This window comes from Equus quagga, chromosome 14, assembly GCF_021613505.1.
Source record: "Equus quagga isolate Etosha38 chromosome 14, UCLA_HA_Equagga_1.0, whole genome shotgun sequence".
NCBI lineage: Eukaryota > Metazoa > Chordata > Mammalia > Perissodactyla > Equidae > Equus > Equus quagga.
The window spans coordinates 51,938,577-51,952,565 of NC_060280.1; the positions used below are offsets into that span (position 1 = coordinate 51,938,577).

Genomic DNA, 13,989 nt, shown 5'->3' on the forward strand with positions numbered 1-13,989 from the left:
CCTTTATAATTAACATAAAGAAGTAAACAATTTTTATTAATAAAGGTTTATCCCCAGCCCACTAAATAAATAACTGATTAAAAAATTATTAAAGTTATTATTCTGGTCACTTATTGCTGTATAACAAAACACCCTAAAACTGAGTGGCTTAAAACAATTTTTACAGTTCTGTGTGTTGACTGGTTCAGGTGGTAGATTCCCACTTGGAAGTCTCATGCTGTTGCACTCAGATTTTGGCTGTGGATGGAGTTATCTGAAGGTTCTACTGTGCTGGACATCCAAGATGGCTTCTGTCACATGTTTTGTGCTTGGGCTGGCATGCCTAGAACAGCTAGAGGCTAGCCATGCGTCTCTCTCCATGCCCTCTCTCCCTTTAGCTAGCTTGGACTTCTCATCATGGTGACCTCAAGGTTGTCGAACTTCTTACACAGAGTCTGGCTTTTCTTAGAGCAAGCATTCCAAAAGACCAAGTTGGAAGCTGCAAAATTTCTAATCTAGTCTAGGAAGTCACACAGCATCACTTATATAACATTCTATTGGTTATAAGAGAACCATAGGGCCAGACTACTTAACATGGAAAGGACTATATAATTATGCTTTATTGGAGACTATCTGTGGAGACTAGTTCCATGGGAGTGCACTCATATTTTTATCCCTTGACACTGCCATTTTAATCTCAAGTAATAGCATATGAGTTTAATACTTTGAGTTGACTCCACCAGCTTCTACCAAGCAAGCCTCAGCTCCCTCCTCCTAGCAGAAAGTAGAATACTCTACTAAAGCCTGCATTTAATTGCCTCTGTTTTCTTTATCTCTCTCCAAAGACTACATTAAAAAAAAATGAACTGATCTGCCATATACTTTATTTTTCTCTTCTCAACTCCCAATTCTCTCTTTATAGTTGTGTCCAATTTAGGTGTCTTAATATTCACGTCCAACTTGAACCTCTGCCTTCCTCCTTCCTCAAAAATTACCTTCCTCTAATCTGGTGGAAATTGGGGTTAGGAATAGGGAAGTAGGTGTTTATCTTACTTCCCACCATAATTGTTCACTTAGTATTATTTCTCCATATAAATTGACCCTAGGTATCGCCAATTTTGTTGAGGCCTGCTGCTGGTTATTGCCAATAATTTTTGGAGCTAGCCCCCTTGATATGCTGTACAGTCTGCGTGCATGGCAACAGAGTCTAAATACCTAACAGGTCCACCATTCTCCAGGATTCCACCACACAAGGCTGCAGGGATGTATCACACTTTATTGAAAGATTTCTGGGTGAAAGTATTTGGAGTAGAACAATTCTTTTTTGTATGGAATTGTCCAATGCATTATATGACATTTAGAGTTCTTGGTCTTCAGGAACTAAAATCTTGTAGCCCACCCCAATAATTGTGACAATCAAAACTCCTCCACAATTTTTCCCAAGCCATCCTGGGGAAGGATAAAAGTCCCAGGTTGGTAGCTACTGGATTAGAGTAATTAAAGGAAACTCTATTTAAAAACAGAAAAATTTTGTAAAATTAAATAACTATGTGTTTTCCTATGGTCTAAGAGAAAACTACTTAAGAAGTTAAATTTATCCCTTTAAAGACCTTCCTAGTTTCTAACCTGTATCCCTTGTCCTCAAGTCTTTGCCTGTCTACAAAAGTCCTTCCTCCTTCAGAAAAGTCACACTGCCTATCAGCAGAGGTTCTAGTCTATTAAGATAACCACCAGTCTCATGTGTCTATTAAGCACTTAAAATGTAACTGGCCCAAATTCAGATGTAAAAATATACTTAGTATGAAAAAGGATACAAAAAACTCCAATACTTTTTATATTGATACACGTTGAAATGATAATATTTTGGATATATTAAGTTAAATAAAATATTGAAGGGCCAGCAAGGTGGCTCAGCAGTTAAGTTTGCATGTTCCGCTTTGGCGGCCTGGGATTTGCTGGTTTGGATCCCGGGTACGGACCTACGCACCTTATCAAGCCATGCTGTGGAAGGAGTCCCACATATAAAGTAGGGAAATATGGGCACAGATGTTAGCTCAGGGCCAGTCTTCCTCAGCAAAAAGAGGAGGATTGGTGGCAGATGTTAGCTCAGGGCTAATCTTCATCAAAAATAAAGAAAGAAAGAAAGAAAATATTGAAATTAATTTCTTCCCCTTTTTTTAATGTGGCTACTAGAAAATGTAAAATTACACATACAACTTACATTTTATTTCCAGTAGACAGTGCTAATAAATTGTGTCTTAGTATGGAAGAGCTTAGGGGTTGAATCTGGTTAGACAAAGGAGCTTAAAGCTGCATTCATATTGTACAGTACACAAAGTTGAAAAAACATCCTCAATATCAAGGACCTGGGGAGATTCTTATTTTTTGTTGTGTAAAATATACATAACATAAAATTTACCATTTTAAACATTTTTGAGTGTATAGTTGTGGCATTAAGTACATTCATATTGTTGTGCAACCATTACCATCATCCATCCCCATCTGGGGAACTTTTTCTTCTTCCCCAACAAAAATTCTGTACCCATTAAACACTAACTCCCCATACCCTCACTCCCTCCAGCCCCTGGCAACCACGTTGTACTTTCTATCTCTATGAATTAGACTATTCTACGTATGTCATATAAGTGGAATCATACAATATTTGTCATTTTGTGACAGGCTTATTTTACTTAGCAGAATATCTTCATAGTGCATCGATGTTGTATCACGTGTCAAAATTTCCTTCCTTTTAAGGCTGGGTAATATTCCATTGTGTGTATATGCCACATTTTGATTATCCATTCTTCTGTCAGTGGTCACTTGAGTTGCTTCCACCTTTTGGCTATTGTGAATCATGCTGCTGTGAACATGAGTATATGAATATCTCTTTGAGCCTCTGATTTCACTTCTTTTGAGTAAATTCCCAAAAGTGGAATTGCTGGATCATATGGTAATCATATGGTAATTCTGTGTAATTTTTTGAAGAATCACCATACCGTTTCCTACAGAAGCTGCTCATTTTACATTCCCACCAACAAAACATAAGAGTTTTCATTTCTCTACATCCTTGCCAACAGTTGTAATTTTCCAGATTTTCTATAATAGCCATCCTGATAGGTGTAGAGTAGTATCTCATTGTGGTTTTGATTTGCATTTTCCTAATAATTAGTGTTGCTGAGCATCTGTTCTTGTGCTTATTGGCATTAGTATATCTTTTTTGGAGAAATGTCTATTAAAGTCCTTGTCCCATGGTTTAATCAGGTTATTTTTGTTGTTATTGCATTGTAGGAGTTCTTTATATATTCTTAATATCACTATTTTATCAGATATATGATTTGCAAATATTTTCTCCCATTCCCTGGGTTGCCTTTTCACTATTGATAGTGTTCTTTGATGCATAAAAATTTTTAATTTTGATGAAGTCAAATTTATTTTTTCTTTTGCTGCCTGTGTTTTTGGTGTCATATCCAAGAAATCATTGCCAAATCCAGTGAAGCTTTCTTCTGTTTTTTTCTAAGAGTTTTATAGTTTTAGCTCTTATGTTTAGGTCTTTGATCCACTTTGAGTTAATTTTTATATATTCTGTAAGATAAGGATCAACTCCATTCTTTTGCATGTGAACATCCAGTTTTCCCAACCCCATTTGCTGAAAAGACACTTCTTTCCCCAGGGACTCAAGGTTTTGACACGTTTGTGGAAAATCATTTGACCATGAAAGAGTTTATTTCTGGGCTCTCTAATCTACTCCACTGGCCTTTGTGCCAGTACTACACTGCTTTTATTACCATAGATTTCTAGTAAGTTTTAAATCAGGAACTGTGAGAGCTCCATCTTTGTTCTTTTTCAAGATTGTTTTGGCTATTTGGGGTCCATTGAGATTTTATATGAATTTTTGGATAGATTTCTCTATTTCTGTAAAACACATCATTGAGATTTTGATAAGGATTGTCACTTTGGGTAATGTTGACATCTTAACAATATTAAGTCTTCCGTAACATGGGATGTCTTTCCATTTATTTGTGTCTTCTTAAATTTCTTTCATCAGTGTTTCAGGGGAAAAGTCTTTTACCTCTTGGGTTAAGTTTATTCCTAAGTACTTTATTCTTTTTCATGTTATTGTAAATGGAATTGTTTTCTTAATTTCTTTTCCAGATTGTTCGTTGTTAGCATATAAACTCAACTTACTTTTGTATGTTGATTTTGTATCCTGCAACTTTGCTGAATTTGTTTATTTACTCTAATAGTGTTTTGTGGAATCTTTAGGGTTACTTACATATAATATTACATCATCTGTGAACAGACATGATCTTACTTTTTTCTTTCCAATTTGGATACTTTTTATTTATTTTTCTTGCCTAATTTCTCTGACTAGGACTTCTACTACTATGTCAAATCAAGTGGTGAAAACAGGCTTCCTGGTCTTGACCTAAGGGGATTCTTGAAGGAAATTATTTTGGGAGATAAAAATTCTCTGTCCCACCTGTGACACTACACCACTATCTCCTACCTACCCCAGGGGCTGAACTACTTGGAGCTCTATAGCCCTACTGCCCAGAAGTATAGTTCCCTAAATCTAAGTTGTTTAGACTAGAATAATGATCCAGCCAGTGGAGGTCTTTCGAAGGATGGTTACTATTCACCTGTGCACTAAAGATCTTAAAGTGTTCTTAACCAACCACCCCCCAACCCCATGCATTCCAAAGAGGTCACTTTGAGGTTTCTCTACCAGTGAGTTGCGAGCTTGCCTTTTCATTTTTAATATCGTCCATCAGATAATTATTGAATCACGCACACATGCACACGTATTTTCTACAGACAAAATTAATTATTTGAAACAGTTTAAACTAGAGAACATAAACTCAAATACCTAGGAGCAATCAGAAATAAATGAAATGCGAAAGTTAAAAATAGGGAATGGTAAGGATTATGGGCAGGTGTTTGTAGCCATGTGTGACTGAGTCCAAGTCTGCCAAATCTTCCATATTTTCAAGAAAAATTGAGAATAAAGACTTTTATGTAAACTGTCAGAATTACTAGCACAGTTTAGACTTAACATGACAGCCAATTTTAAACTTTTGGTCTAAAAGAAAAAGAGAAATATACAGTATTCTCCTTACAGCCCAATAATTTACAAGGCTGCTTCTTTCACCAATGAATTAGTTCTTCACATTGCTACCAATAATATAGATTTTTAGAAAAGAATTTTTCCACGGCAGTGCTTAGGAGGTGGAAACATGTGTACAGGCCTGCCAGAAATTAGAGAGTCTCATAACAGAGCCTTCTCCTAGTTGCAAAAGACCTAGATAAGATTCTGAAACTACCACTTACAAGATATTTAAATTCTTAGCCAAGGGCCTTTTGGTTTTTTAATTTAAAATTCATTGTTTCTAAGTAAGTAAACTTTTGAAATATGAAAATACTGTTATATAATAAATGCATAGTTTTGAAACTATTATCTGTGTTGAGATTTTTAAAAACTTATTGCCTAATTCTATCTACTTTATGTTTTAAATATAGAGCTTTTGAAGAGAAACGAAAAGAACAAGAGGAAAGAGAACACCAAATCAGAGAACAAATACTGCAACAAAGAAAACAAAAGTTTGAAGAAGTTACTGAAAAATTCCAACGTGCCCATATTCCTCTTTCACAGCGAAGGAAAGCAGGTGCCTTAATTTCAACAATATGAGAACAAAAATGAAAGTTATACTCACATTCAACTTGAGTAGACAATAAAATGATAAATTAAGAAACAAAATGGAAATTCAAACTAAAAAGGCCAATATGCCTTTTGAGTCAGAGGACTTTAGCCAAATGAAAAACTTTAATTTGATTTAGGTTTAATTTGGAGAATATTTTGTTGACTCTATTAGTAAATTCTGAATGCTCACAAGTTTGATTCTGTTTCATACGCCTTACAATGTTTTATATTTGTAAAATGATTTAGTAAGTATCTTAATAAAAAGAAAATTTAACATTTAGTTTCCTTAAATCAGTGTCACATTCATTATGGCATTTTATTCACATTTTGGTTTCATATTTGAGAGACTGGCAAAATAAAAAGAAAGTCTACAGAGTGATATAATACAACAATCTAAGACCTGGAACTAACTAAGAATTTAAATATGATTGTGGTCAATTCTTTGGCATCACATCTTTGATTTTTAAACCATAAAGAGTAACACAGAATTAACAAAAAAACATCAAAGCTTCAAAAAGAAAAAGGACAGGCAGAACTTTTATGTATTAAGCAAACATATATTGTACTATGTAGTACTTAGCCCTGGGCTAAGCTGAGATACAGAAAAATCTAATTATGCTCTACAATTAAGCATCTCACAAAAAAGATCTTATTTTGGAGATGAGAGTAATATAAACAATTAATGTCAATAAATATAATGATAATTGCTATGGTAGCAGAATGTGTAAAGTACTGTGAGAGCACATAGGAAAGAAGAGTAAACCTATACAGGGACATCATCTCTGGAAAAATGACTTAATTTGAATCTTAAAGAATGAGCATTTTGAGATGCAAAGAGAAAATTTAAAAACATTCCAGGAGGCCGGCCTGCTGGTATAGTGGTTAAGTTTGCACCCTCTGCTTCAGCGGCCCAGGGTTTGGCATGACAGGGTTTGGCCAGGCTGTGGCATGACAAGCATTCCACATACATAATAGAAGATTGAAGGGCCAGCCAGGTGGCACAGTGGTTAAGTTCACACGTTCCACTTTGGTGGCCTGGGGTTCACCAGTTTGGATCCCAGGTGCGGACCTACACAGCACTTGGCAAGCCATGCTGTGGCAGCCATCCCACATATAAAGTAGAGGAAGATGGGCACAGATGTTAGCTCAGGGCCAGTCTTCCTCAAGCAAAAAGAGGAAGATTGGCAACAGATGTTAGCTCAGGGTCAATCTTCCTCATAAAAAAAAAAAAAATTCCAGAACAGCTTTTGCAAACAAATTCTGTATTCAGTGTATCCAAAGCATATCATGGGAAAAATAGAAGAAAAATTGACATAAGACTAGAAAAATAAGTTGGAACAAATCCTCAAGGAGCTTTATATGCCATGCTAGGAATTTCGTCTTTATCCAAAATGCAATACTTAAAGTTTTTTAACTAGAAAGCAAGCCATTACTGTGTTATTAAGAGATCTTACTGTAAGTAAGGGCAGCTAGTAACACTGCTAAAAATAACAATAGCTTAAACATGATAAGAGTTTATTTTTCTCTCGTATGAGAGTCCAGATTTAGGGAGTCAAAAGCTGGTTTGATAATTATGCAATGTGACTGGGAACCCAGACTCCTTCTCCTCTCAGCTCAACCATCCTTAGCATGTCATTTGTTTCCTCACTCTCATGGTCATATGGTAGCTGCTGGAGCTCCAATGATCATGTCAGTGTTGTAGGCAGGAAGAAGGAAGAAATGTAAAGGACAAAAGGGTATACCTTTGAGCTCCCTTTAAATTGTTTTCCTAGAGGCACCCATCTATCTGCTTATATCTAATTGCTAACTCCATGTACAAGGGAAACTGAAAAAAAAAATGTATTTAATGTGGCTATACTGCCACCCCAACAATATAGGCTCTCTTGACAAGAAGGAAAGGAAAAATGTATGTTAGGTAAGAAACTAGAGGTCTCTGCTGTAATTAGATTTGTTTGTTAGAAAGATAATTATAGTTACAACAAGGAAGATAGATTGAAGTAGAAACAAACTAATTAAACTGGTAGGAGTCTATTTCAGTCTTTGTGGCAAGAGGTATTAAGCTGCAAAATTAAAACATGGCACTGGATATGGAGATAAGAGGTAATATATCCACGAGAAATAATCAATAGGATTCAGTAACTAATTGATGGAGAGTGGTGGAAGAAGGCTAAGAGGAGAGCAGTGTCCCTAGGACTTAGCAGAGAGCCTCACACATTTTTAGCACTCAATAAATACTTTTTTAATGAATTAATTATTTTGGTGGATGATGATATTAGTCAAGGTTACAAATAAAGGAATAGAATTAGGTTAGAGGTGTCAAAGATCATTTATTAGGTTTTAAATGCATCTATTTTGAGCCTCCCAGGGCTCATCCAAATGGAGAAATCAAATCAGCAACTAGAAATATGGGTCTAAGACTTAACAAAAAGATATGAAATAGAAATATATATTTAAGAGTCAATAATGAATAGATATGTAGTTGATAAATGAAGCCATGGGAAAGATAAGCTAAATAACAGAATATAGACCACAGATTGAGGACAAGGCCTAAAATAAAACCTTAAGGCATACTAGTATTTACTATAGGTTGAGCAAGAAAAGGTAAAACTGGATTTTGAGAAGTAGTTATGAAAAAAGCAGGAGGGGAAACAAAAGCAAACAAAGAAAATAATGAATAAGAAAGCAAAAGAGAAGGTAGTTTTAAGAATGAAGATGTGGTCAATTGGGTTGAGTGCCTTGGAGAAGTAGTCACCAATCCTGAGTATTATTTGCCCCAAAGAGGGTGCTGACTACCAAGAGTCTAGGTAGAAAAAGTCAGGAGTTTCCGTGAAAACAAATGACACAGACATCCACCCAATGGAATATTATACAACTTTAAAACAATATTGGGGAAACGCTCTATGGACTAATATGGAAAGATCGCTGACAGGTAGATTTAGATGAAGCTAATGAGGTTTAAGTTTCCGGAGCCCTCACTGTCTTGGCCCCTAAATCTAATTTTATAATAGTAATTTTGCGTTATTTTTTCTTAATAAGGTCCTCCAAATTGTATAGGCCTTATACTCCCATGCAACCTCGATATATCCCTGATTGCTAGCATATATTGTTAAGTGTAAAAACAAGGTCCAGATCAGTATGCATAATACTCTGCCTTCTATGTAAGACAAGGGGAAAATTAGAATATATATTTATATTTGTTTGTATGCACTTAAAGAAACAGTGAAAGAATGCACAAATGACCAGTGAAAGCAAGACTTCCAAATGTGTATCATATTTGTTTTTTGATTTCTGAATATGAATATATTACATATACAAAATATTAAATTAATATTTTAAGAAAATTCAATGCTATGGATGAAGAGCAAGAACAAAGTTGTGAAAGACAACTATTTATTTGTCTGTTAGTTTATTCCCAAATTATGAGAGTTAAACTAAAAGTTCACCAAGTATGAATGATAGCTGACCTTTCCCCTTGCTACAAAGAAGGACAACAGATTGGGGATTTCAATGAGGTCATAAAATTGTTGGAGTGAGAATATTAGAGTAAAAGAAGTGGAAAGGTTGGAGCTCGTGGATTAAATGAGATAATAAAGCCCTAATACACAGTAAGTACTCAAAAAATGTAGGCTTAAATTATCATCAGTGAATGAGAGGTAGTGACTGGGAGGTCATTAGATAACAGCAACAGGAAGCAGTGGTTGTAAATTGACCTCAGTTAGTTTTAAAATTAGTTTTAAGTTCTCTTTGGTAGACAAGAAATGGTGAGGGTTTTAGATGTTAGGTATGCTAATTAGGAAGACAATCAATATATAAAGCCTAATAGTATCTGCCTCAAGAGGATTGGTCCTTTATGATTAGAATATCCAGCAAACCATCCAATAACTGTGCATTCTTCACTAGTATATTATGCCATTGCCCCTTGATTAGAGAAACGGGCTGTCTCTAGATGTCAGTTTGAACTAACCATACATAATATACTGTTTTGCTTAAATATTTTAAGGTAAATAACAAACATTGTAATAGTGGAAAGTCTGATGACATATGGGTTTTTTCAAGGAGAAAGGAGGAAAGACAGTTCAGAGGTGTCAATGGAGAACTAAAGTCACCTACCCTACCTTCAGGCCTTCAGTTATTTGTAGCATGTGATGGGAAGAAAATAATGTCTCCACTTATGAAGGCTACAGGAAAAGCAATATCCTTAAAAGACAGATGTGTTTCAACTCAAACAAGAAGGTGAAAAAAATATTTAGAGAAGTAGGGGAAATAGAGTATGTTGAGTACCAAAGAGCACAGTGAAAGACTTTGGGAACGTGGATGCCTTTGGGAGGTAGGGTTGGATTAGAGGTTGTGCAGAGTAGTAAGTGGATGAGTGTCCATATAATGTATGAACTTGAACAAGTTGCCTACCTTCTCTGTGCCTCAGTTTCCTCAGTTGCAAATTGGAGATTCAAATAGCATCTGCCCATAGGCTGTAATGAGGATTAAATTAGTTAATACTTAAAAAGTGCTTAAAAATATGTCTCTAACAGTAAGAGCTCAGTAAATATTAGTTGGTCTTTTTATATCTTCCCCTTTTCTCATAAGAATATTTATAAATTTTGTCAGAAATGTATGAAAGTATGAGATCAAATATAGTGGGTTTTGCATGCCAAAATAAAGAATCTGGACATTTATCAAGTTTCTTTTTCCTAGATAAATATTCTTAAAATTGGTGATGAGAATTTTGAGGTAACAATTTCTCTTTGGGGAATTTTATGTCTAAATTTAAAATATTTACACTATTTTAAAAGAATGTTTTCTTTTTTAAAAAGTTTTAAAGTAGTATTTTATCATTGATCAATTAAATTTATAAAGAGATCATGGAAGATGAAGTGATTCTGTACTATTTGATCTTTCTTTATTATCCTTAGTTTTTCAAAAACCAGTTCCTCCATTAGAAGAGGCCCTCAAACAAATTCAGGAATCTAACTTAAAATCAGAAGTAATCCTTCCCTCTTCCCACAGATCAACAATAAACTGGAGGTGAGTAATTTATGATTATTATGTGTACTTATTAATGTATAATAATTAAATAGCTTTATAGTTGCTGAGTTTGTAGGTTTTTTCATTAGTTACTCCTCACCTCTGTTTTAGAGTTTACTATTTTATTTTCACAGATTAAGTTGAGGTAGAGTGGAATATAAATTGCTTCAAGAATAAGGCAAAATTCTAATTGTTGTCTTCGGTATTACAATGCTGCCTATGTTGAATAATTTTCTATGGAAACTATCATCAAAACCATTTTAAAATATTGATATTGGTTATTCATCTTTCCCAAGAGGAAAAAATTGTGTTGAATTTTAATGACATACATTTAGGTAAAAGGAGTAGCTTCATCATAGAAATGGTTTTTCCTAACTGAAAATCTTTCCTGGATCTCTTGAAAAAGCTGCAGTGTCTCCTAGTTCCTCACCAGATCAGTTTAAATGAATCATCTAGAAGCAATAGGATGGACCAACCCACCATAGAGTACCTCTGACATCCTCTGTTTTCCATTTATTTATTATAAATGCTTATTGAAGCTACTACATGCTTAGCACTAGATCAGGCATCGTCAAGGGGATATGGAGAAGTATAATATTGTAAAATACAATCCCTAGTGTATAATCTAGGAGAGAGGGGAAATAATGCTTTAAAAAGTATAGAATAGTACCAAATGAGTAATGATAATATTTGATATTTATTTATATAAATATATCTACAATTCAGACATAAATTATGTTAATATTTTACCTGTACATAATGTTATTTACTAAAATACTTCCATTTTTAGAATATTTGTGGCCAATAGTTGCCTTGATCAGAGCTAAGAACAATTAAATTCATCCTGTCAGTCTTAATTATAGTTCAGGAAAGACCTCATGGAAAAGAAGACTCTTCAGCAAAGATTTGAAGAAAATAAGAGTTTATCATGAAACAAGTGGATACATGGTATTCCAGACAGAGGGGTGAGCATGTGCAAAGCCTAGAGTAAAGAAGGAATGATGTGTTTTAGGAGTAAGAGTATGGCTGAATGATAGAATGCAAAACACCAATAACTTGGCTAGATATGAGATTGGAGAGGTAAATGCATCTGTATGCTAAGGAATATAAACTTTATCCTGAGAGTTTAAGAGAAGTCAATGAAGGATTTTAAGCAGATGGATAATAACATCAACTTTTCTTTTTTAACATATCATTCCATTGTGAACAAATGTGCATAATGGATTGAAAGAGAACAAAACAGGAGGCTATCTCAATGTATGTAATTGAACTTATATGGATCTAGAGCTCGAGAGAGAGATCTAGGCTTAAAATATTTTGAAATCAACACAATGGATGAGGTTAGCCATGGAGAATATGTACTGTGATGACAGGACTAGGATAGAACACTGAAGAACAACATTTAAGGAAATGGGGAAAAAGAGAAGCCTGTAAATAAGAACACATGTTTGGTATAAGACTAGGAGAGGTGGTATCACGGAAACTAAGGAATTATAGAGTTTTGTGGAAAAAAACCAGCTTATAGAGACCAAATGGCTTCTTGGGAGTTAGTAACATAAAAAGTTGTATGAGTCAGGATCCTGGCAGGAAACAGGTGGCACAGTTAAAAAGGGTGACTGAAAAGTGGTTTAATAGAGGAACTGGGAAGCCAACAAAGGATGGTGAAGCACCCCCGGAACTGACAACACAGCCAGTATTACCACCACAGACCTGAACGGAAAAGAGCTGTAGCTCTAGAAGAGGGCTCCTGGACAGGACCTGTGGTCCTGGTAGAGGAACATTGCCACTGCTAAAGCAAGCCCAGCAGAGAGGAAGCCAGAGGAATAATTATCAAAAACCTCTTTCTTCTGTCACCCTCCCATCTCTTGCTAGTGCTTTCCAAACTTAGCCATAAATCAAAAGGCAAGGGATCATTCAGTCTCTGCCAGCAGAGATAAGTGGAGAAGTGTGGAATGTGAATCTGGAGGGGCAGAGAGAATATCCAGCACAGAAGCAATGTGTCCACTATATTTCACAACAAAAATATCATACAGGTGACTTTTGTCAGAGCAATCTCAGTGGAGGGATGGAGACAGAAAAGAGATTGCAGAGAGTTGAAAAGAAATGGAGAGCAAGAAAGTAAAGATAACAAGTATAGCTTGGCTGTGAAAGAAAAAGAGAGATAGAACAATAGCCAGGGGGAATGTGGGGCAAAGATATGGCTTTTTCCCTTAAGATGGAATAGATCTTATCATGTTTAAGTATGGATGTCAAACTGATGAGTAACAGAATTGCAGTCTAGAAAAGCAGAGGAGGATAAAAATGTGAAGTGTCTTAAGTACCTATTCTGTACCGGGCATTGATTAGCACTGTTTACACCTATGAATGAGACATAGCCCTTTGCCCAAGAAGGTTTACATTACATTAAACTATAATACCACACAGTTACATTATAATACCATATAATGATATTTACATTATAATACACATGTAATACTAGGTAATGAAGGCTGTTACAGAAATATTAACAAAGTGATAAAGAAGTACAAAATTTAAAGTTGGAAAGAAGCCTTAAAGGATGAGTATGAATTGTCTAATGAAGCCTCGGTTGGGTTTAGGCATGTTCAGGCCTATAGTATTGTAAATACAATCCCTTTTAGGGTCCAGGGGGAGTTGAGGGACAAAAATTTCCAAATCATTTAGTATAGAAGTAATTTACGTTTTTGTATACAGGCTTTCTTCACTCTCAGGGTTTTTTTTTCTGTGTAGCAGTTGTTATCCTTTGTGTTATCAGATATTTTCAATTAAAAGAGCACTTTGGGGGCCAGCAGGGTGGTATAGTGGTTAAGTTCCCAGGCTCCACTTCAGCAGCCCGAAGTTCACAAGTTCAGATCCCAAGCGCGGACCTATGCATCGCTCATCAGGCCATGCTGTGGTGGCATCCCATATACAAAATAGAGGAAGCCTGGCAGGGATGTTAGTTCAGGGACAATCTTCCTCAAGCAAAGAGGTGAGGAATCTTCCTCAGTGAAAAAAAAACAACTCTTTGTACTATGAATGAAAGGGTGGACTTTTTTTTTCAACAGTGTACAGTTCCTTGAAGTCTTAGAAGAGATAAAGTGTCATAATGACTTTGATTTCTCTATAGCAAACAAATATATTGTTGTCATTATACCAAATCTGTGCTAGGACCTTAAATAACATACGTCATCTTTGTTTTGTGAGAAATGACCTCCTTTCTAAACTAGAATACATAGTTTTTATTTGTTATTGCAATATACTATTATGACTGTGATGTCATGGTACCTATA

The 13,989-nt window shown here is 35.3% G+C and overlaps 1 protein-coding gene across 5 annotated transcripts in view; it reads left to right on the forward strand.

The window, feature by feature from the left end:
- Positions 1–13,989, forward strand: part of CEP126 (centrosomal protein 126) — a 70,607-nt gene that overhangs the window by 23,295 nt on the left and 33,323 nt on the right. For 2 of the 5 annotated variants that reach the window (XM_046684655.1, XM_046684657.1), the window contains exons 3-4: positions 5,497–5,642; positions 10,588–10,699. In XM_046684655.1, coding sequence (XP_046540611.1) covers positions 5,497–5,642; positions 10,588–10,699 — 258 coding nt within the window. Of the gene's footprint in view, positions 1–5,496; positions 5,643–10,587; positions 10,700–13,989 lie in introns of those variants that run through there. The other 3 variants (XM_046684658.1, XM_046684659.1, XM_046684660.1) reach the window with 3 other exon arrangements.